At 41.5% G+C, this 23,399-nt stretch overlaps 1 protein-coding gene across 2 annotated transcripts; it reads left to right on the top strand.

Moving 5' to 3' along the window:
* Nucleotides 1-210: 210 nt before the first annotated feature.
* Nucleotides 211-22,939, top strand: LOC136443147 (ATPase family AAA domain-containing protein 3-like). 2 transcript variants are annotated; one of them, XM_066440239.1, is made up of 16 exons: nucleotides 211-531; nucleotides 1,109-1,185; nucleotides 1,650-1,751; nucleotides 2,233-2,362; nucleotides 2,926-3,091; nucleotides 3,733-3,802; nucleotides 4,090-4,245; nucleotides 4,468-4,524; nucleotides 4,697-4,822; nucleotides 5,244-5,368; nucleotides 5,853-5,904; nucleotides 6,161-6,231; nucleotides 6,683-6,853; nucleotides 7,192-7,300; nucleotides 7,810-7,985; nucleotides 20,442-22,939. In XM_066440239.1, the coding sequence occupies exons 1-16, from the start codon at nucleotides 318-320 to the stop codon at nucleotides 20,446-20,448; spliced, it is 1,809 nt and encodes a 602-aa protein (XP_066296336.1). In that variant the 5' UTR covers nucleotides 211-317; the 3' UTR covers nucleotides 20,449-22,939. The 2 variants fall into 2 exon arrangements, with proteins under 2 accessions (XP_066296336.1, XP_066296337.1); XM_066440240.1 differs by lacking the exon at nucleotides 20,442-22,939 and adding an exon at nucleotides 20,271-20,294.
* The last annotated feature ends 460 nt before the right edge of the window (nucleotides 22,940-23,399 follow it).

Below are 23,399 nucleotides of genomic sequence, written 5' to 3'. Positions count from 1 at the left end.
ACCAACGAAAACATGGCCCTTTATTGTCAAACCTACATTCTAAAATTTAAGAAAGAGTTGATATGCCAATTTAGTATAATATAAAATACAAATAAAGTCTAACGAACTTAAATGTAGTGTGCATATTAAACAAATAGTTTATTTTCATTGTTTATTTTGATATGTAGAACATTTTTGGAAACGAATTTTGAAGCTCCAAACTACGCGCTATTTTTACGTACGTCCACTTACCCGGCGATTTACAGAGGTGAAACCGCACGTGCAAGTTACATCACTTTAAACTTCTCTTCATAAAGAGAGACAAAAAAATCGCCGAAATGTCGTGGTTGTTCGGCGTCAAGAAGGACCAGTACCCGCAGGACTTTACCCAGTTCGCGAACCCCCCGCCCCCACCGGGGGGAGACGACAAGGGGAAGGGGTCGTCGGACAGTTCGGAGGGAGGAGGCGGCGGTGGGGGAGGGGGAGGATGGAAGTTCGACCCCACGGGACTCGAACGTGCAGCGTCGGCGGCAAGAGAGCTGGACAAATCTAGTAAGTCTGTGTCTGTGTAGAGATGGATATGTAGTTGTGGTTGAGCTGTGATCGCTTGATATTCGATTGTGCGCGTTTAAAACATCAGTAAATTTGCATGTAACATGCAAAATTTCTTCTTCTCATATGAATCATAATCGATAGAATCAGGTGAATACTGCAAAACATATTTCATGAAAATATCTGTGGCTTAAGATCGTGGTGATAGCATAGTGCACGTGTCAATACTTGACCTCTGCATGCAAACAGGCCGATATGAAGGTCACAAAAACAAGATCATGAATATTCACAAATTTGTCACTCGATGACCAGTGATGAAATGAATATCGATTGACACAGTACTAAGAGGGAAAGGGTTTGAATGAATTACTAGTAAGTATTCTGTTTCAGCCCATGGATACTGTTTTGCCACTGTAAGATCTGCTCAGTAATCAGAAGAAATATTTCGGCAACCTTTGCTTGGACTCCAGAAAGTTGGAGAGTACCCTCCAAAAGGCCTCCATACCTTAATACTATAATAGTCAATTCAAAGTCTATATATTCACTGATGAAGTATTGTCCTATCTTTAATCCCCAGTTAATGCAAAAGAAGCTCTTCACCTGGCTCGCATGCAGGAAGAGACCAAACAGTTGGAGCAACAGAAGGAGATCAAAGTAAGTGTAATCTTTACACTGTGATATTATTAGAAAATATGTAGGTCTTTGCTACTAGTATGTTTATCATTAGTTATCCAATGTACATGTGAAGGACCTTAGAATAAGTTGAATATGAGGTAGTTATATATAATAGAAAGTCTCACCAATGGTGTCCAGACCTTGACCCTGTAGCTCTTGATCAGTTAGTGCATGTATATTTACAAAATAGATAAATAGTATATAGAAGCCTTGCAGTTGAGCTCCTGGTCGCAATTACATGTAGTTTGTAACAGGGAGACCCTGTTGCGAATCCGAAGGGCATCATGGTTTATTTCCGTCTTTGGGACGGGACGTAAATATAAAACGGGTCCTGTGATTGAGAAGGTGCCTTGAGCATGTCAAAAAACAGTTATTCAGATGTGTACCAACCGGCTGTACTTCAGATGAATTAACTGCAACATTTCCCACACCTGCACATGTAGCAATATGAGGCGGCCGTGGAACAGTCCAGGATCCAGGGGAAACAGGTGGAGGGGGAGGAGAGGAGGAAAACCATGGCGGCTGAGACGAAACAACATCAGGAGGTAAGGAACATCACAAGATCACATTATGTAGGCTCTGTAATACTAATAGACCAAATAGACGCTGGGAAAATTTTCTGACATACGTCGCCTTTTTTCCTGGGTGTGAATCAGCCTATTTTGGCCCGTACGTCTTCGTTGTACGTTACATCCAGGGTTCACGTACAACAAAGTCGCACGGGCCATAAAACTTTCAATCAAATTGTGACTTTGTGACTGAATGTGAGCACAGTCAACCTGTGCTAGTGACCACCTCTGCATAAGGACCACCTGGCCATTGTGGCCACTTTTTTGTGTTCATGAAAATTATTTTTCCCGCCGACACAGTTTTTTTTTTGTATCAGTTACCTGTCTACTTTGAACATTTTTGTCAGGTCAGTTGAGGGATCACTCAACACAGGACTGTATACAGTATCCTCTACAAATCAAAAGGCAGCATATCTAAATTTATTCTGATGGTTGTGTGCCCCTTCTTCATCTCCAGCGAGCCCAGTACCAGGACCAGCTGGCGCGGCGGCGCTACGATGATCAGCTGATTCAGCAGAAGAGGATGCAGGAAGACCAGCTGGCGAAACAGGAGGAGTCGGTCAAGAAACAGGAGGCCATGCGGAAAGGTACTTTCTACGGTGTTAATTACATGTAGATTTCTACCCTCTACCTTGTGGCCTGTACCTCTTGGCGTCATGTTGGCATAACAGTTTGGCCCAGAACCCATTGGTCCTGGGTTCGAATCCCCTGACGTACCGCCGATGTTGTGCTCTAATGGGACAGACACTTTTCATGACTTTCCTCACTCTACCCAGGTGTAAAATAGGTACCTGACTTCAGTTGGGGAGGTTAAGGCGGTGAAAGAAGAGGGATAGGCTCTACCTTCCGATACTGTTCCCTAGAACAGTGGATTTGCAATGAAGACTTAGTTATTATTATTATGATTTCCTCAGCTACAATGGAATGTAGTGGTGTCGTGTCCGTATAACGGTTAGGTTGTTTGGGTGTTTCGAATGTGTGTTGAGACCATTCAGTAGCTATAGCTTACTTCTGATTTAGAATTAGCATCTATATTAGACTAGTCACATGTCATATTTTTCTTTATTGTTTGTATGTCTTTTTCATGTTACTTGCAATTAGTGTTCGGGCAAGGATTTACAATAAACTTTTTTTTTTAAATTTTCCTCAGCTACAATGGAATACGAGGCACAGCTTCGTCTGCAGAACGACATGAAGAGAATAGAAGCGGAGACGACAGCAAAGGCGAAGGCCGACCGCGAGAACCAGGACTTGAACCTGGAGCAGATCAGACTCAAGGCCTCCGAACACAGAACTACGGTCATGGAGGGGATCAAGTGAGTTGTCACAAAAAACCTAGTCTGGGCATTCTTGTCCGTCTCTTAAACGGTCATGACCATTTGAAAGGGTCGTCGCCATACATTGTATCTCTGACCGCTTGATACCATATCCCACCATTTCATGACTTTTTGGGGAGCTGACAAGAGGTAAAAACGGATATAAAGCAACAGTAGAATATAGGAGAGTGTTCTGGTTGGCTCTGAGTCACAAAGTCCATGTAACAGCATACTAGAAGTCAACTGGGTTCAAACAGATATCGGATGTTCAAACTCCATTACATTTTTTCTGAGAAATATTTGACTCTTTGAATTAAGCAGGATGTAAGGTCCAAACCTTTAAATGGGGAAAGGGCAAGACTATTCTGAATAGAAGCGATTGTTTGAGCTAGAATAGGATGGATCCTAGGCTAAGCAGCAAGACTAAATGTTAGAAAATTGACAAAAACTGTTGTGTGGAACTGTGTAGGCAAGATTAAATACCACTTCTAAATGTACCTGTCAATGTGTTTTGTACTTTGTACAAGAACTTTTGTTATTGCATTGCCCTTCAGCCTACCAATAATACATTTTTATAACTTCAAAAAAATGTGTCTTGCTAACAAGTTTTACTTATAATGCCCTCTTGTGGCTTACCCCAGAACTGCAGGTGCAGTATTGGGGGATGGTTTCAAGGCTTTTATTGCAGATTGGGACAAAGTTTCAGCCACGGTGAGTGTATAACACTTTTCTTAAGTTTCTGCCAGGTAAAAAAATTAACTTGATTTCAGTTGGTGAGCACTACTTATTTGCTGTGTTGTAAATGTCTTGTAAAATAATATCCCTTCTGGATTTTACATGTACTAAGTCCTTTGTCCTGGAAATGTAATATTCAAAAGTTCAACAGCATTTCTTAAGTTAAACCACAAAGTTCTTATGGAGCTACAAGCTCCAAATGAGTGTAACATTTACCAATTAACTTACAGTTCTCTCCTATATCATTTTCCTTGTACTTGTAGGTTGCAGGTCTGACGTTACTAGCAGTAGGTGTATATACTGCCAGAGGCGCGACCGGAGTCGCAGCGCGCTACATCGAGGCCAGATTAGGTAAACCTGCGCTCGTCAGAGAGACGTCCAGAATAAGCGTCTTCGAGGGACTTAGACACCCTATTACGGTAAGACAAGCTATGAGGCATGAGAAATAAAGTAAGGAAGTTTGTTGTATGCATTTTTCAAAGACCATAAAGCACAGTACTTTGTGGTTGTGAAAACTGGTTGTGAGAAATATTAGAGTGATTGTTTTAAAGTGGTTGTTATGGTCTAGATACAGTTTTAGTTTTAACTTCCCTTCCCAATGTTATTTCATGTAATGCAATGATATTGTATTCGATTTTCAGACAGTAAAGAGAGTGATGAACAAGCCGGAGGATGCACTGGAAGGAATTGTCTTCAATGTAAGATTTTTTATTTTGTCTTTAATCTTAAGAAGTGTAGCAGAAAAATATGTAAGATCAATAATCATATTTGGGAATTTTTTTTCTTTCAGTTTAGAAATGTGGTTGTACAAAACATACATTTTGAAAGATATTGCGAAAGTGAAACAAACATTTTTTCTCAACGCCGTAGCCATCCTTGGAATCCCGTGTCCGAGACATTGCCATAGCAACCAGGAACACCAAGGCCAACCGAGGGGTGTACAGAAACATCCTGTTCCACGGACCCCCTGGGACGGGCAAAACCATGTTTGCAAAGGTAAAGCAGAACTGGAATAGGCATGAGTTAGGTTAAAAGGATAATAGTACGATCAAGTAATTCAGAGTTCGACATTTTTTCCACGTATATCTTTATTATATAGGTGTACTACACAAAGTCTATGACTTATAATTTATATTTGCATGGACTGTCTGACAGTACATGTAATGTACCAAAAATCTCTGTACTAGTATGTGTTTACATACTTCGTATGTCTTGTAAGCAATCAATGAATATGACTATGATTAAAAATGTCTAGCAAAATATATTCTGCTATCAGAAAAAAAAAATTTGGTCAACATTCAAGTTTTTGTGCCTACAGCAAGCTTAATTTGATAGTTACAGTTGTCTTGTTTATCATTGTTGAACTTTGTTATAGTAAATTTTGTTTGCTCCTGAACCAAAAACATTTGTGTTGCAGAGTTTAGCACTGCATTCCGGGATGGACTATGCCATTATGACAGGAGGGGACGTAGCCCCCATGGGGAGGGAGGGCGTGACAGCCATGCATAAAGTCTTCGACTGGGCAGGCACAAGCAGAAGGGGGTGAGTTACTTTCACACAAAAATAAAGAAAAAACAATATATTTCGCCCATACTGTAGTATGGGTGAAATATAAATACAAAAATTTAAAGGTTGACTTGAAGGCAACACTTTTATAGAGTTAAGAAAAACATTGTGCAAGAAACAACATCTGTTTTACAAGACATGTACAAGTGTTAATACATGTATCTAGAAAGTTTGAAGGATACTTTTTGAGTCTTGCAAGTTTCAAATACCATGGCCTGTCCTTGGTGCTGAACCCAAATTAACAACATGTGTTCATTACAAAAGTAACGGAAAACATCAACTGCTTTTTGTTCTGTGAGATTTGGTAGATAGATTTAGTTTTCTTCTCTTCCGTCATAAACTTCCCAAGTTGCAGTCCTCTCCATTCATAGTGGTCTTTAGACATAATCTCTAGCTTTAGCTATAGATCTGTACCATTCATGTGTGTAATCCTACATGGCTTCCCTTGAATTCTATACAGGCTGCTGCTGTTTGTGGATGAGTCTGATGCATTCCTCAGGAAAAGAGCCACAGTGAGTACAATAACAAGACTCAAATCTGCTCCTAGCACAAAATATAACATTAAATTATGCTATCTATTGATATGACATCAAAAGTAACAAGTAATTGCATTACAGTGAAAGGGTAAATAAGCTTGTCATAATTTTAGTCTTATTGAAGGAAATGAATTGAACTACAGGCAATGTAGGACAGAGTTATGATTCTTTTTATGATGATCATGACATATCTTCCTTTTGTAATGTTTTATCTTTTTTTTCTTCCTTACAGGAGAAGATTAGTGAAGATCTTCGTAGCACACTCAATGCATTCCTGTACCGGACTGGTGAACAGTCTAGAAAGTAAGTTGAATTTACTGTTGTACATGGACATATAGTTAAGAGGTGGAGGTATCTCAAGTTCTACTGCAATACCAAGTTTTCTCAAAATTAGCCTGGACCTTTGTCAACACCTACCCACATAACAAATATCATCCATCCAAATGTTCTTAAGTTATTGCCTCGGAAACACACGCACACACTTACATAAACACACACACTTACACTAACACACACGCACACACACACACACACACAAACTAACACTAACGCACACGCACGCACACACACACACACACACACACACACACACACACACACACACACACACACACACAGACAAAACGATACCTCCTTTTTCCATGGAGGTAATAAATAATGGTGGCCAATAATACTCTTTTACCCTTTGGATACTGTCATTGACTCTGGTAAATCTGCTTGAAATTAGTAAACAAAAATGGTGTTTTTCCGTCAGATTCATGCTGGTCCTGGCCAGTAACCAGCCTGAGCAGCTGGACTGGGCCATTAACGACCGTCTGGACGAGATCGTGCTGTTTGATCTTCCTGGTCTGGAGGAGAGAGAACGGCTCGTCAGGCTGTACTTTGACAAGTACGTCCTGGAACCTGCCGCCGAGGGGAGGGGAAGGTCAGTGTTACTTTCTTTTTTATTATAGGCCGTATCAATTCAATTTCCTGGTTCTCAGATTATCACTTCACTTTTCGGAAAAAACGCAATGCCATGATGCTCATATTTAGGACTCCGACAGTTGAAGAAAGTCATTGTTGTTCTAGATCTTACAGCTTCCCATATATCGATTAACAAAAAGTTGAAACGTTAACTGTATGTGTGTTGACATTGTGGTTTCTTTGTTAACTTTTTTTAAGCATTTTGGTCTTGTACAAGAAGCCTGTTTTCTTTATCGGATAGCTGTATTATTAATGAAGAACTGTCGTGAACACGCTGCTGTGTTGTTTGATTCACAGGAGAATAAAGGTAGCAGACTTTGACTACGGTGCCAAGTGTTCTGAGATGGCCAGGACAGTGGAAGGTCTGTCCGGCAGGGAGATAGCGAAGCTGGGGGTGGCCTGGCAGGTACGACAGAGGGTCTATTCAGCATTTAATACTAATAGACTTTAACTGCTCTCCTCTGTGTTTGTGGTTAATTCTGTGTTATAAGATACCATGCATATGTATGTTCTGTTATGTATGATGTATCAACAACATATCTTTGTATCATTCAGTAATGCAGTGTATGTTGGTATCATGCAATGTTCATTAAAGAAGCTTTAAAACATTTTGCTTTCTGATAAGTTAAACATACATGTAGTATGTAACATCTGCTCGTACATAATTCCGCCACCCTGAAAAGATCTCCAACCCAACGTCCTCCAGTATAATGCACTCCTGTATAATCTAAACTGTGCATACCTGGGGATGTTTTACTCGAAATCTCTCAAACCCACTGTTTCTCAAAGTGGCGGATTTATGTAAACTGGTAAATCAATGTTAATGGAGGTTAGTACTGCCTTGACAAATACAATGTACTCTTCATCATTGACAGTTCATATATGGATAATGGTTTCTTTACTTTCCCCCACCAGGCCACAGCCTATGCCTCTGAAGACGGCGTCCTCGGGGAAGACCTGATTGATGCTCGTGTCCAAGACGCAGTGGTCGCACACAGACAGAAGATGGAGTGGCTACAGACTCAGACACCGGAGTCCGCGGGCAGCCCCCCTCCCGCAAAGTCTGCACCCAGCCCCTCGGAAGGGAGCAAGTATTGATGTCTCTTTCTCTCTTTTAGTTATCTTCAAACTATTTCTCTCAATAAGTCCGAAATCGGAGCAGAAAACTTACATTTCTAGAACCTATTTGTCACACAGATAAAATCATTTGCTCTTCACTATAATTCAGCTGGAACTATCATACACAATTTTGTACATAACAATAATAATTATTCTTACAAAATTAAAAAGATATGCTTGTCAATGAGTTTGATGGCCCAGAACACTGTATGGTCCCTTTCCAACAACTGCTCCTGACAGAAGTTTACAAAGAGTCAGTGGCCATCCTGCATCGTGCAAAGTGTTAGTGAAAGTTTCTCTCAAGTAGGTGTCAGCAATGTGGTGTATGTGTATTCAAACATGCCAGTGAGAAGATACTTAAGGATCTCATTATGTCATCATTAATAACTTCAATCTATTGCCAAATGATTTGAACTACCTTTTCCAAAGTGTCTGTACTTCATGAATTCAAGACTACAGGAGATGTTAGTGCAATAACCACATCTGACTACACCAGAGGCAGTAATCAAAATGCACTACATGTATTTCATTTATCATGTAACTAGTATATAAGAGATATTTCTAAGGTTACTTCGTGCAAGTATGCATCAAACTGGGTCTAACAGTGCCCAGTGTCTTCCTACAATGTCATCATTTTTCATGGATGCACCATGAAGAGTTCATTTTGAAAAGTCAATTCTAGTGGTTTGCCTTCTCTAATATAGTACACAGAGTCTATGTAAAGAAGAGGTTAGGTGGATACGTACAATGTATATTAGATAGATTTACATGTTAAAGTACCTTTTACTTGAAGGTAACATGAATGCCTGAAGCATTTTTTTTTGCATCCTAATAAATTTTGCCTAAAAATCTTGCATGTTTTGTGTATGGTATGTGTTTCTTTTTCCTAGGTTCTGCATGTTTTAGTTATGTTCGTAAAATTACATATTTTGCAGTATGACTATTACAATTATCTAATGTCATATCCTGCTATCCGACATACTCTTCCAAATCTATATAAAATTATATAGAATATGTATACATGTACTGGTACTACTATAACTATTGTTGGCAGCCGTCAGTCTCGCAAGACTATGGCGTCGCATCCTGGTCAGTCTGTGGGTTGTCCGCAGCGTCTGCTGTGGCTGTACAGTCCAATCTTGGAGAGACAGACTCGTTTGCAGTTTCTGCATGTGTATCCCTCTCCTGGCCTTGTGTGTGTTGAAGACTCCGCCTGTCGTCGGCGCACCCTCCTCGCTTCCCACTTCTCCTCCCTCTTCCTCTCGTGTGTGTGAATACTCGCTTTGACAGCTGCTCTCCAACTGGTACGGTCTGCAGCAGCCTCTTCCAGTTTTGATGGATTCATGTTCCCTGCCTTCATGTCACGTTTGCAGATGTCTTTAAAGCGGAGCATAGGCCTTCCTGCTGGCCTAGAACCGGTGGCAAGTTCGCCGTATAACAAGTCCTTGGGCAATCGACGGTCCTGCATTCGGCACACATGGCCAAGCCACCGTAAACGCCGTTTGGTTAGTAAGGCAAACATGCTGGGTATTCCTGCCGTGGTCAGAACACTCTTGTTGGTGACGTGGTCCTTCCAACTGATGCCCAGGATCCTTCTGAGGTTGCGCAGATGAAAGGAGTTGAGTCTGCGCTCCTGGCGGGAATACAAGGTCCAGGTTTCGCTGCCGTAGAGCAGTGTGCTCAGCACACATGCCTGGTAAACTTGCATCTTTGTGTTTGTTGTAAGCATGGAGTTGTCCCATACTCTCTTTGCCAATCGAGCCATGACTGTTGATGCCTTGCCGATCCGCTTATTTAGTTCGCCATCCAGAGACAGGTTACGCGATATGGTTGACCCTAGGTATGTGAAGTCTTCCACCACCTCAAGGGTGTAGTCACCAATGGAGATGTTGGGGATGCTGCTGACGTCCTGTCCCATAATGTTGGTCTTCTTGAGACTGATTGTGAGGCCAAACTCTTTACATGCATCTGCAAGGCAGCTGACTAGTCGTTGTAAAGCGGCTTCTGTGTGAGCTGCAAGAGCAGCGTCGTCTGCAAAAAGCATTTCTCTTACAAGAACTTTCCACACCTTGGTTTTGGCCCTTAGGCGTGCAAGATTAAACAGATTTCCGTTGCTTCTGGTGTGGAGATATACACCATCCTCTGACTGGCTGAAGGCATAGGACAACAGTAGCGAGAAAAAGATGCCGAAGAGCGTCGGTGCCAATACGCACCCTTGTTTCACGCCGTTCTTCATAGGGAATGAATCTGAGGAAGAGCCGTCAAACTGCACTGAACCCTGCATGCCGTCATGAAAGGAAACGATCATTTCCAGGAGCTTCGGGGGGCAACCAATCTTTTGCAGTAGGGTGTAAAGTCCTCTTCTGCTGACCAGGTCAAAAGCTTTGGTTAAGTCTATAAATGCGATGTACAATGGTCGCCTCTGCTCGCGGCATTTCTCCTGCATCTGTCTCAGTGAGAAAATCATGTCAGTTGTGGATCTTCTTGCTCGGAAACCGCACTGTGACTCTGGGTAAACGCGTTCGGCAAGTACTTGCAGTCTGTTCAGGATCACCCGAGCGAACGCTTTCCCGACAATGCTGAGGAGGGAGATCCCACGGTAGTTGTTGCAGTTACTGCGGTCACCTTTGTTCTTGTAGATGGTGATGATGCTTGCATCCCGCATGTCTTGGGGTACTGTTCCTTCTTCCCAGCACTGCAGCAGGAGCTGGTGTAGGTGGTGGAGGAGGGTTGTGTCCATGCCTGCCTTGATGACCTCTGAGGGAATCCCATCTCTACCTGGGGCTTTACCCCTAGCGAGAGAGTCAATGGCCTTTCTAAGCTCCTCTATAGTGGGAGGATTGTCAAGCTCTTCCATGACAGGCAGGGTGGTAATGCTCTCAACTGCTACGTCCGTCACAGTGCTTTCCTTTGTGTAGAGCTCCTGGTAGTATTCTGCCCATCTCTCCATCTGTTTTCCTCGATCTGTAATGACTTCACCAGACGCAGATTTCAGGGGAGCGATCTTTGTTACTCTGGGACCAAAGGCTTTCTTCATGCCACTGTACATTGCACGTATATTTCCGCAGTCGGAAGAGAGTTGAATGCTGTGACAGAGGTTCAGCCAGTAGTCATTTGCGCAACGTCGAGCGACTCTCTTGGCAATGTTTCTGGCCTTCCTCAACGCAGTCAGTGTCTCGTTTGAGGGATGTTTCTTGTAGTTGAGCAGGGCCGCTCTCTTGTCATTTATAACTGGTTCAAGTTCCGCAATTCCTGACTCAAACCAGTCTGGGTTTTGCCTTTCCCTCTTTCCAAAAGAGCCAATGGCAGACTTGTAGATGGCATCACGGATGTAGCTCCATCTATCCGTGACACTGCCTGTTGGACAGTGCCTAAGGGCATTGTCAATGGAGCTAGCAAAGCATGCACATGGGTCTGGCAGAGACGTTTTGGCTGTGTTGATGCGGGGCTTACCCTTCTGCTTGGAGTGGTGCATTCTTTTAGGCTGGATGCGAACCTTGCTACTGATCAACGAATGGTCAGTGTCACAGTCAGCGCTGTGGTAGCTGCGCGTTACAAGAACGTGGTTCAAGGAAGATCTGCGAGTGATGACAAGGTCGAGCTGGTGCCAATGTTTGGATCGGGGATGCCGCCAGGATACCCTGTGGCTGGGTTTTGTAGAGAAGAACGTGTTGGTTACGCAGAGGTTGTGGAAAGAGCATAGCTCTAGCAGTCTTTGCCCATTCTCATTTAACTTGCCAACACCGAAGCGGCCAATGCTACTTGACCAGGAGTCATGGTCAGCTCCCACCCGGGCATTGAAATCCCCGAGCAGGTACAGATGTTCCGTGGTGGGGATATCTGAGACGATATTATCAAGTTGTTCGTAAAAGTCATCTTTGACCTCGTCTGAGGAGGTAAGTGTGGGGGCGTAGACACTCAAGATGTGCACAGGGCCCGAGGCAGTAGACAGCTGAAGACGGAGGATGCGGGCCGTACCACTTGACGGCGGTTCCACTGAGGATAGAAGGGAATTCTTCACAGCAAAACCAACACCATGTAGTCTTGGCTCCTCAGGTTCTTTTCCTTGCCAGAAGAAAGTATACTCCTGCTCTCCAAGGCTACCACTTGATGGCAGTCTAGTTTCCTGTAGTGCAGCAATGTCAATATTAAGTCTTTCAAGTTCACGGCTTATGATGGCCGTTTTCCTAGAATCGTCGATCTGCTGTAGATCATCAGAAAAGCCGGGACACATTGTTCTCACATTCCAGCTTGCTAAACGTAACATGGGCAATTTCTTCTTCCTAGTTTTGTTGTCTGGTGTGGGGGTTTTACAGTCCGCTTTTCGGGTTTTGCCCTAGCTCCAAACACCCGATGAAGCATGCAAACTGTGGCGGGCAGCACCTTATTGGCCGGGGGCTGCCCAGCTTGAAGCGGGCGGTAGCTGACTGGTGGGACTGCGAAGGTCCCTCCCACTGTCGAAGGCAACCCGTAGCGCCTGGACCATACGCCAATTAGTCCTGGCTTATCACTCGTAACTGCTGCCTCCCGTGTTGTTTCTGCCGCTAAGACAGCGGCACTGAAGTGACCTCTCCAGTATGCGAGCCTGGGCACCTCATTTGAGGTCTATGGAGGTCCTGGGCTGCCCAGTCGTCAGGACCCCCCTCTCGGCCTTGCTGGTGTAGTCCAAAGGAACGCAGAGCGATACGTTTGGCATCAGTTTGGCTGCAGGAGCTGCCGGAAGGAAGTCTATGTTAACTCCCAACCGCCTAAGGGGCCCCACTCCTGATTTTCCATCTTGGTTTACTCCCATAGCCTTTTCCAAGGGCTGGATATAGCCGCAAGGCAGCGGAGGTTTTTGAGTCAGTGTATGCCTTCACCTAGACGAACTGCCGTCCAAGGCTGTCGAGCTCCGTCTACCCGTGAGCACGTTGTGTAGCAATTGGTCTCCCGCGGGGGATTAACGGGGCACCACGTGAAGGTTTGCTACTTGCCCCCCTACTATAACTATAAGGGTTAGATTAAACATGTAGTTACCCTTGTGTGCAATCACTCAAACCAGTTCATTTAAATTTTGTACACTCCTTTCACATATACTGTCCACCCTTAAGTGTATAATTCTGTGTTTGGCCTCAAGGCAGTTTGTAGATTGTACAGGGTTCGAAACACCAAGTTGCGCCGTGCAGCCATACTTTGAATGTCGCAACCAGTGATGAGTGAACTTAGTTTCAAACTCAGGTAGCACAGCATGCTATTTATAGCTAGTTTCGAGATGGAGACTGCAAGCATCATGCATACAGCCTACCGCTATGCCTATGTGCACCCGGAAACAAAATGTATGTTGCAACACTAGATTAAGACTTGACATAAAAAATGGAATATTGAGCTGTCAGGTTATGTTGTTTGGCGAAGGTATAAGGAAGGTTGTGGAATTCTAGTTTTGAATATGTCTTTTGAATGTTAACGTTACATGATAAAGATTTATTTCCCTAGCCAGCTCTAACATAATATAAATGCTGAAGGTAACATAAAATGAATGGTTACTTCATCTTCCAAGGTTTTACACTGATCCCCTAAGACTAAGGTAAGTGCAGGATCATTCAACACGTTAAGCTATGTCAAGTGGTGGGAGCCGACAATAACTCACTAGGTGATTGCCACAAAAATAGGTCACCTAGCTTCAAAATAGCCAACTAAATCCATCAGTTATGGAGTTTCGTCCTAAGAGCAAAATGTATCTTCTTTGAGCTCCTGTTAAGTCTTGAACGAGTCATACATGAGTGTGCCTGGCAATTTTCACATTTATGAATCAGACTCAAGTGTAGGATAAAAAGAACATCTAGCCTTTCTTTAAGTTTAATTTTTGTTCTCCTTAAGTTTGTTTTCCCATGTCTCAAGTGATACATGGGAAAGAAATGCAATTGTGTAAGACGTGTAATATATTTACTGTTCAAACGTAAAAAGTTTCTGCTGCAGTCCTAAGGAAAAAACCACGGACTCCTTTCCCCATTAAGTCTTCAACAGATACGTTTAAATCTTCTCAGGGAGTCCGAGTGGTCCTGAATCTTCCCTTTGAAATGCTCAAGTATTTTATCTTGAGGCTAATGTGACCCCAAAGCCATCTTCTCAGCCTATAGCATTACCCTGGGAAATTTACTACTAAGCTGTAAAAATACCTGTCTTTTAACCCCTCAATCTCACTGGACCCGCCGAATGTTGGCGACCAGGTTATTTGACAGAGCGCTAAACGAACTTGATCGATAAAAAAAACATATCTTTTTAAGCTTTGTGTGTTTTGTTGTCTTTTTGGTCATACTTGTACGTTTTGAATGATTGTTCCCATTATAAAGTCAAGGGTAACACAAATCCAGTTTTAGAAACAGCGAGGCCTTCAACATGCCGCGGGTCCAGTGAGATAGGGGCTTAAAAGACAGCTATAAAGTTCAGTCTTTGACCGTTGTTTCACCATTAAAGGGGCAATGACACAGACACCACTATTAGTTTCTGTGTAATGTTGATGCGGGAAAACATGTTGAGCCACTGAAATCTCTACCAGGCTCTGCGGATAGCTGGAAAAATAGTAGAACTTGGCCAAACAGTGAATAAAGGAGTCGGTTATGGAAAGGGGGTCGCCTCTTGTCCCTCTCTGTAACTAGGCCGACTCCCTTAGCATGCTATTTACTCTATTTGGCCAATTTCTACTATATGTACAAGTATTTTTCTTAATGGCATTTTCAGGTTAATCAAAATCCCAATGTCACTCTTTCCTTAGACTCTGAGAGATTTGAAATATATCTTCTGAATGGCAGTTGAAATAATATCTATCTGGTGAAATGCTTGTTATCTAAGTATTACTGCCTACTATATACTCATTGTGTGCCTTTCAACTTTAACTTGTATAATTCAATTCAGAAAAACTTCAAACACACGCTTCTCATCAATCTCTTTAGATTTCCTTGAACAGTCTTATCTCAAACATATCTTTAACCAGATAAGAAACGGCTTTGTGAAAAATGACTTTGTAGTACTGAAAATGGCATTGAACATGTAAGTTAAGCTGAAGACATATGGCTCAAGGAATCTTTAAGTGTTAAACACAAAATATACAGCTTGACAGAAGGTTCATAGAATTGCTCATAAAGTCACACCAATATTTTTCTTTGGTTTTCGACCATTTTAAAGGAATTTGTTAGCAAGAGGTCATCACAAAAACAGAAGGCTGTAACTCATTTGCCTGACAGGTATTCACTCCCAGAAAATGTGTTCCAAGGTGCAGACTTACCCCTTAACCTGGTTCATAATGGATTTCGTGAATTGGGATTCATGTTTTCATGTTGCTCTTCCAGTTCAGCAGATGTCCCTGTAGCTCAACTGGTAGCAGCCTCACAGTTGAGTTCCTGGTTCACGTTTACTTGATGATAACTGGGAAACCCTGGTTCAAATCCTGGAAAGAACACTTTGGTTTGAGCTGCACCCGAATTTCGGAAAAGACGTAAATTGAGGGTCAGGTGTTTGAGGAGGTGTCTCGAGCATGTTAAAGGGGAAGGGCTGGCAACCCCTCCCTGTAAAAACATATACACTGCTACAGAAACATCAAGGAATTTGCTGCCCCATGTGCCACTTACAATCATTTATGTGAACAACAACAACAACTTCCAGTCAATTCAGCATGATATTTTTACATCCAAGAAACAACAAATTACCATGACGTTGCTTCAGCATGAAGTTTCAGAGGTCTGACTTTGCCTCTATCACTGGAAACCATGTCTCTACAATCCCACAGGGCTAGCTTAGCCCAAAGCCTGACACTGATCCACTGGTGATACTGACATATATCACTCCAAGGTTTCATGGGTCGGAGAAGTGCTGCCATCAAACATTGTGTCAACAGTGTGGGTATTCACACTTCCCAATGTATTTCTAGAGAGCTTCTGTGGTACTGTATCAATCAGAATGTCCTTAGCATCATCGCATAAGACGTTAAGCCTTCAGTTCCATATGTGGGACTTTTTGCTGGTCCGTAGGTAATTTTTCACTTGGACAAGAGTATCAAGAACCTGAGTCTATAGTGACAACCAGTTTTTTTTGGGTCCCCTGAGTGGTCTTCTTAGGAAGGCTTGGCTGAATTCACACAACTCACTGACAGACTGAAATAATATATTTATTTCTTAGATACAGATACCAGGTTACCTTGGCTGAATTCACACTACTCATTCATTTGAGAGACTAAAAATAATATATTTATATCTTAGATACAGTAACCAGATACCAGGTTATGAGCAGACAGTGCGGCTCCTAATGACTAATGTGCTAACTGTTATTTATCAGCATACTGTCTGTGGCCCCCTTCTGACTAGCCTTATTAAGTGAGTAAGACCATGTACTGCCATTGGGACTCATTTGTTCTACTCGAAAACAAACGCAGCATGCATGTCATTAGCACATGGGTAGTCGGTGTACTTACTGATAGATTTAGCTTCAAGCACAACATAATCATTTCAACTCCACATGTAATGGTGGATAACACAATAGGGTGCATCTGATCGGCTATGTCTGTGTTCGCAATCTTGTTTTTGCCAGACACCCCATGTATACATGAAATTCAAAGAATGAAATTGTTCCCAAACCCCATCGCAAGAACATTAGTCTATGTACTGTTAAGCACGGGATACCCCATGCACACTCTCAATGATTACTCTCCAAGTGAAGATTGAGGGGGGGGGAGGTCTTTACTTGTAATTGCTCCATTTTGTGACAGCTGTCAAAAGTTGAGCTCAGATCAGAATTCAAGAAGGTACTAACAATAGCCGGCTATCTTAGCCCAATATTAACTCAATTTAACCAGGTAAATGAGGGTTTTAGCAGGTTAAATTGAAACCACCTAAATCTGTTAATTTATTCAACCCGCTATGATATGCTAAATATGAACAGGGTCTAAATGCACACAAGCCGAATTTAAAGCTGGTATGTTCAGTCATGGTATCTGGATGCTTTGAAGGGTTGATAAATAGTCCTTAGGATGACAGTCTGATAGCTCATTGGTTCAGCCTTGATTGATGACCATCTGTTAGATACACGTCCCTCATGACAGTGGTGATCTGTACATGTGGCTGATGGCATCACAGAGAGAGGAGGAATCATGGTGATTTATCAGGTCTTACAGTGTGATCATGACTGACAATTGTGTGTCTTGATTTCATAAATCTTATCATGTCATGATTATGGAACACAAATCTGTCAATGCCAACTCTTTAGCTTCGTCATTATCAATTGGGCTTTAGGAGAAAACCGGTCTGTGTTTAGAAGAATATGATTATGAGGGTGATATACATGTATATCAAGCCAGTTTCAGTGTTACTATCATTGATAGTAACATCAATTTTGACTGATGACATCTTCTGGCATTTTGATTCAGGTAGAGATTATAAGTCCCACCGACTTGTGAGGCCATTGGGGCAGTAGGTTTATATCCATTAGTGTCTAGTAAGAGGCCATGATATTGGAAGGCAGAGCCCATCACTGGAAATCTCTTCACCGCCTTTTAACCTCCCTGAGGCCAGGTACCCAATCTTACACGTACACCTGGGTGGAGTGAAGAAAGTTGTGTAACTGGTGCTTTTCCCAAGGACACAACGTCTAACTACACTGTAGGAATACCAGGAATCAAATCCTTGACCTTTCAGTCTTGTGTCCTCCATCTAAGCCACTCTGTCTTTCGATGCTGCTTCGCCACTTTGATTCAGACTAAATTTTTTTGAAAATAACAAATAGCAGTGCTTACACTCTAATACCATGTATTTTATACAAATGTATTTTGGCACCTTAAAAGTGAGCAAAGAGAATGATGTGTCCAAGAAACAAACCAAGGACAACCACAAAGGAAGACCTGAATTTAAAGTGACAGTGTTGCTATTACCATATTTTGTATCAGAACTATACTATCATAGACATTATGATGCCATAAAATGTATTATCTAACACACTAAGGTCTACAATTGACATTTAAATGACATTTGTGGCTATGAAAATGCACCACGCTTGGAAAGCAGGTATTTTGGTTCAGCTTATTAGCTTTTAAAACTACTTGTCACCAAAAATATTGTCTTTATTTTTGGCATTTCTCTCAACAATTGCTGACTGACGACAAAAAAGTTCCCTTATGACGGGATACTCGGAGCTAGTACAATCTTACTGCTATTGACAAATGTATAACAACCTTAACATTAGTCCCACACTTTTGGTATGCAATGAATTTTCCAGAGGAAAAAAAACAAACTTCAAATGTCCTGCCAAACTAAAATGTTGTACATCACGACTGTTCCATATGTGCTAAAAGTACAAGAATGTGGCCAAGTCTAGCTGGGAAAGACATGAAAACAAAAACAAAACAGTGGCCACATATAGTTTGCTAGACAAAGTCATTGCATGTTTCTAAACCATACTGAAATACTAATCATGTATAGCAAGTTTCTACATTTTCTATAATGGTACAAATGTATGTGCTAAAGTTTCACATCCAGGCTGGCCTGAGTGATAAATGATGAACAGGACATTGGGTTCTTATCTCTTAAGCTCAGCATATGTTACACGAAGGAGTGGATTTGGAATGCTAATATAGGTGAAGCAAGAGCTGATCTGGCTACGGTAATATATCTGGAGAACAGGATAACGAAAGCTGCCTGGGGAGAAACTGGACCTTAATCTTCTGGACTGACTGCAAGAGTGAATTGTATACTTCAAAATAAACAATTTGTCTTCCTATGACATCATGAAACCATGCAGGAAAAAATAATGGAACACTGAAGCAATGTTTCTGTGCCGAATGAATTAACTATAGAAAGACAAAATGCTGAATAAAAAAAAAAAGATCATCACAGGGACATCTCTATGTTCTGACCCACCAGTCCTATGCTAAGGTTAAGGTTAGGGGCTGTCGGAACATAGGGGTGTGTGAACATAGGGGTGTGTGAACATAGGGGTGTGTGAACATAGGGGTGTGTGAACATAGGGGTGTGTGAACATAGGGGTGTGTGAACATAGGGGTGTGTGAACATAGGGGTGCTGGAACATAGGGGTGCTGGAAAATAAGGCTGTCAGAATATACCCAACCCCACACATGTTCAAGCACATTTCGATCAAACAGGTTCAGTTCAATCACAGAGCATACTCATTAACATGAAGTGATACACAATGTAGGTCATATGAGGGTGAGTCAAAACGTAATGCACCACCTCCGCCTCGACTTTTTTTCTTGTTCAGGGAATGAGTTGAAATTTGGCACAACGGTAAAGGCACATATCGTCTTAAAACTGAAATATCTCAATTTGTTCTTAAAATTTTGATGAGCAACTAAGTTGATACTCCTATTCGAGATCTATAGATTCTATACACACTCATACACACTCTTCTCCCCAAATGTAACATAACAATAAACAGTAAGCCATGGAAAGCTGGAATAGACTCTAATGATGATCTCATCAATATTCCAGTCCACCAGTGAGGATTGCCACAGTCGTGACAGTCCCTTTCATCTAGCATTAGGCCCAATCCACCCTGCTTGCCCAATTTACAACACTGCCTTTTTATAGCACTTAAGATGTGCCTTAGATAAGCAAGAGAGAATTCTTTATCGGGTTGCTGATTTAAACCCATGGCTTTATGACACGTTCTCACACTGTGAAGATCTCATAACTAAACTTAAAGTGGTAATGTCATAAAGCACTAATGTATCTCCTGAGACCCATAGTGGTTATTACTTCATGTACAGCACATTTGGGATCACCCACATGTGACTCTTGTGAATTATAGAGTTACAGCTATCCAATTATCACACCCAGTGGCTATTTTCAACACATGAAAACATCATGTGCTGTAGGATACAAAGTACTCCAGCAGGAATAGAAAGAGAAATGAATAGGAATATCTCTGTAATTGATCTTCGTAAGAGAAGTTTATTTCCTTTGCTATATGCTGTAAGATAATTACAGTCAATGTTTCATAGTAATGCTTATGATGATAAGGATAACACCAGCAGTGTAGCAAAATTACATGTCACGAAGCATGTAATCTTTTCTCCTGTAGGCTAGATGCAAACTTGTTGTAGTTCCACTAAAGCCATACAGAGTTCAGTCGTTCAAGGTTTTATTTCCTTTGCTGGAGATTTTTCATAATAATGGTGATGATGCTGATAATGGATCACACCAGCAGTGCAACAAAATTAGATGACAGTAATGATTAATCACAGGCTCAAATCATCATGTCGTCGTCTTCTCCTGTAGGCAATGATATTAATGAAGACATTGGAATTCCACTTAAGCCACACATGCTTCAGCCGTGCAGAGTTTCAAAATAATGACAATGATGCTGATAATGGATCACACCAACAGTGCAACAAAATTAGAGGACATTTATTACAGGTACACATTATCATGTCGTCTTTTGTCCTTCAGGCAATGATATTAATGAAGACGTTGGAGTTCCACCACCCACACGGAGAACAGCCGTTCAAAGTTTCACGTGCACCTTTGTTCACAAGGATGGGACCAAGTGTGGGAAGGTCTTTCCTAACAGCTACAGGCTCCAGAAACACAAGAAGGAAGAAGGACACTTTGTCAAGAAAAGCAAGAAGAATATGAATAGATAGTCTGTACTGAAGCCCTTGTCACACAGCCGAGGAGCTTCGGCTGTACTTGTTAATCACAAGAAAGCGCAATTTGAGAACCGTAAGAGACTCTGGCATATTTCCACTGCCTTCTCTGACACACATTGGACGGGGCATGGGAACCTGTGAGCATTAACCGATGCTTCGAATCGCTCGATGATGGAGAGTACACCGGATGTTTTGCTAAAATGTCATGTAGAGCTCACAGACTGATTGATTTTTCTGCTGTGTGACACGGGCTTCTACAACCTGCCTGGATTACATGAAAAGTACAAAACTCAGGCTTTATAGAATTGTTACTGAACAGTAAATGGAATTTGTTCGTACTTTCTGCCCAGAATGGTATAATCCATCTTCCGATGCCAACTTTTATTACAAATGTTGTTAGTTACGCTCATATCCTAGCGGACTCATGGCCCCTTGATAGCAAATGTCATGTAAGTTGGACTGTTTGGAGGGCAATCCTTTTTTCACATCGCTCGATGTTATATGTGATCATTCTTATGAATCATCTTACTGATGAAAATGATCGAAGAGATTGGATGAAAGGAAGAATGATTTCTCTATCAATTCAGTAAAGAATATGCAAGTCCTCTAACTACCTAGCATCTTTGGCAATGCAGGTCATTGGGGGCTTTTGACATGGTGACTCCTCCCGTTGTTAACAGATGTAGGGCTTCTTATCTTTTTTTCTGTATTCCCAGAACATGATAGATATAGGATCTGCTGCAATGTCTTGACTGTATGATCATGAAGAATTGTGTAATACGGAGTGTCCTATGTGGGTATGTTGACATTTATTCTTCTATTGCATCGTAGATTATTTCATAGCAAAAGGACATGAATTTTTCAGGTTAAAACATGATGTATACATGATTTCGTGATATGATGCTTCTCTGGGTCGATGCACTATGTCAGGGACTAGGAAAGGAATGAATGAGACTTAGATATGCCGTAAAAACACACAACCATTGCTCTTATTTAATATTGAAGACTTTCTTTCAAATATGTCCAGTATGATGTATACCCGACTTACGAACCGTATTAGTAAAGCTCTTCTTTGTAAATCATGACGTGTACATTTACGGGGTTGAATGACTTCTCTAACCCACCTACGATTGATGCGAAGACTACATAATTATGAGCCATATTCGTCTGCATATTTCTGTGCCTGATTACAAGGTTGCTCCTAACGTTGTTTAAGCCCTTCTATATGATCCCTTTGTCTAGTAATGTGTCTTACTGATGCTTACAAATTTGTAGAAGATAATTTTTATCATACGAATCTCAATTGGAGAAATTGAGATGCATACGCAAGCTAATGGCAATACGATCATTGTGAACTTTTCCCGTCTGTTTCTGGGTCAAGGAAAAATGCACAACTGAGTAAATGGGGATGTAAGAAGATGGCTGAACGTCATCTATCAATCAAATGGTTTATTAGTTTATTAGAACAAAGTTAGAATATTTTTCATTAAGTACATCTATTTCATAAGGAAAATATTTGAAATGTATATGGTATACAATATATGCATGTGATATTGTTGAAAATATGAAGAAGAAAAAACATTTGCATAAAACCCGACGGGTTCAATATATACGCGTATACATATGTGGTACAGTTCCAAGTCATTGGAAAAAATGCTTTCTGCATGATTGTTCCCGATGTTTTGCTAATTAGGGTTGAATCAACTATGAACATATGTCGTCAACTTCTCCTTAAAAAGTATGCATAGACTGCGGGACGCCTTCCTCTGCGTTTCTGATTTCTTAAGTGTTGGTTTTGAGTTGTCCTTGAGATTTTTATGTTTGTTATCACAAAAACCATAGAGGATTCTGTCACTCATTGCGCAAAGCATTCTCGTCACTGACAAGAGTTATGATTTAAAAGTAACATGTTTCAAATTGATAAAAACAAAGAGCCTCTTTTTGGGTGTAATATAGCATAACTGTCACATGTGTTGGCACTGGAGATCATTTATACATGTAAGCATGGGGAAATAAAATCATGCCTTTTTTCGAGTGCTATAATTAACATTGAAATACGACCAAGGGCAACGCGGCGTCGGTATAACGTTATTTTCAGCTGATATATACATATATATATATATATATTATGTTGCTTGAAACCACGTTAATTATTGACATAGCTTTGATGCCAATGACTGCAATTACTGTCGCTAGTACAATTCATTTGATCATATTCGACATGTGCAAGAAGATTGTGTAAAATTACCAGATTATGGGTCACCATTTGAACACAGTCACATAAATTTGCTGAATGTACAGGTGTTTTGTTATTGATACTGTGCACGTGTTGCTACGTTCTAAATCGATAAACTGGTAGATAGATATAGTTTTTATGTTATACACATTTCAGTCATATTATAGCGTTCGTGGCTCCTATCTCTCAAGAAATGAGTACCTTTTCACGTACTCAGGATGTCCACTATGCTGACCTTGCGCGTGCTGAGTACACAAAACTCCTCTAGCTCACAGTTAGTTGCAAGAGAATACGCGAGCTGTCGTCGATCAGATCGAACTAGGCCCGACGGCGAAGGTCAGTGCGGCCTTTCTACAACAACCCGGCCACTCGCTTTACGTGAGATAAGATACGGCAGCAGACGCTAAAACGAGAAGCATATCAGTCATTCTGTTGAGAGCAATATTCGTGGCTATTCGGACCATCGCAGTTTGTCATTTTTAATGCTGCCACTGCACGATACTGATCTTAACCTTCCATGAA

The sequence above is a fragment of the Branchiostoma lanceolatum genome, chromosome 10, assembly GCF_035083965.1.
Source record: "Branchiostoma lanceolatum isolate klBraLanc5 chromosome 10, klBraLanc5.hap2, whole genome shotgun sequence".
Classification (NCBI taxonomy): Eukaryota; Metazoa; Chordata; class Leptocardii; order Amphioxiformes; family Branchiostomatidae; genus Branchiostoma; species Branchiostoma lanceolatum.
The sequence above is the reverse complement of the archived record's forward strand: the minus strand, read 5'-3'. Positions and strand labels throughout refer to the sequence as shown.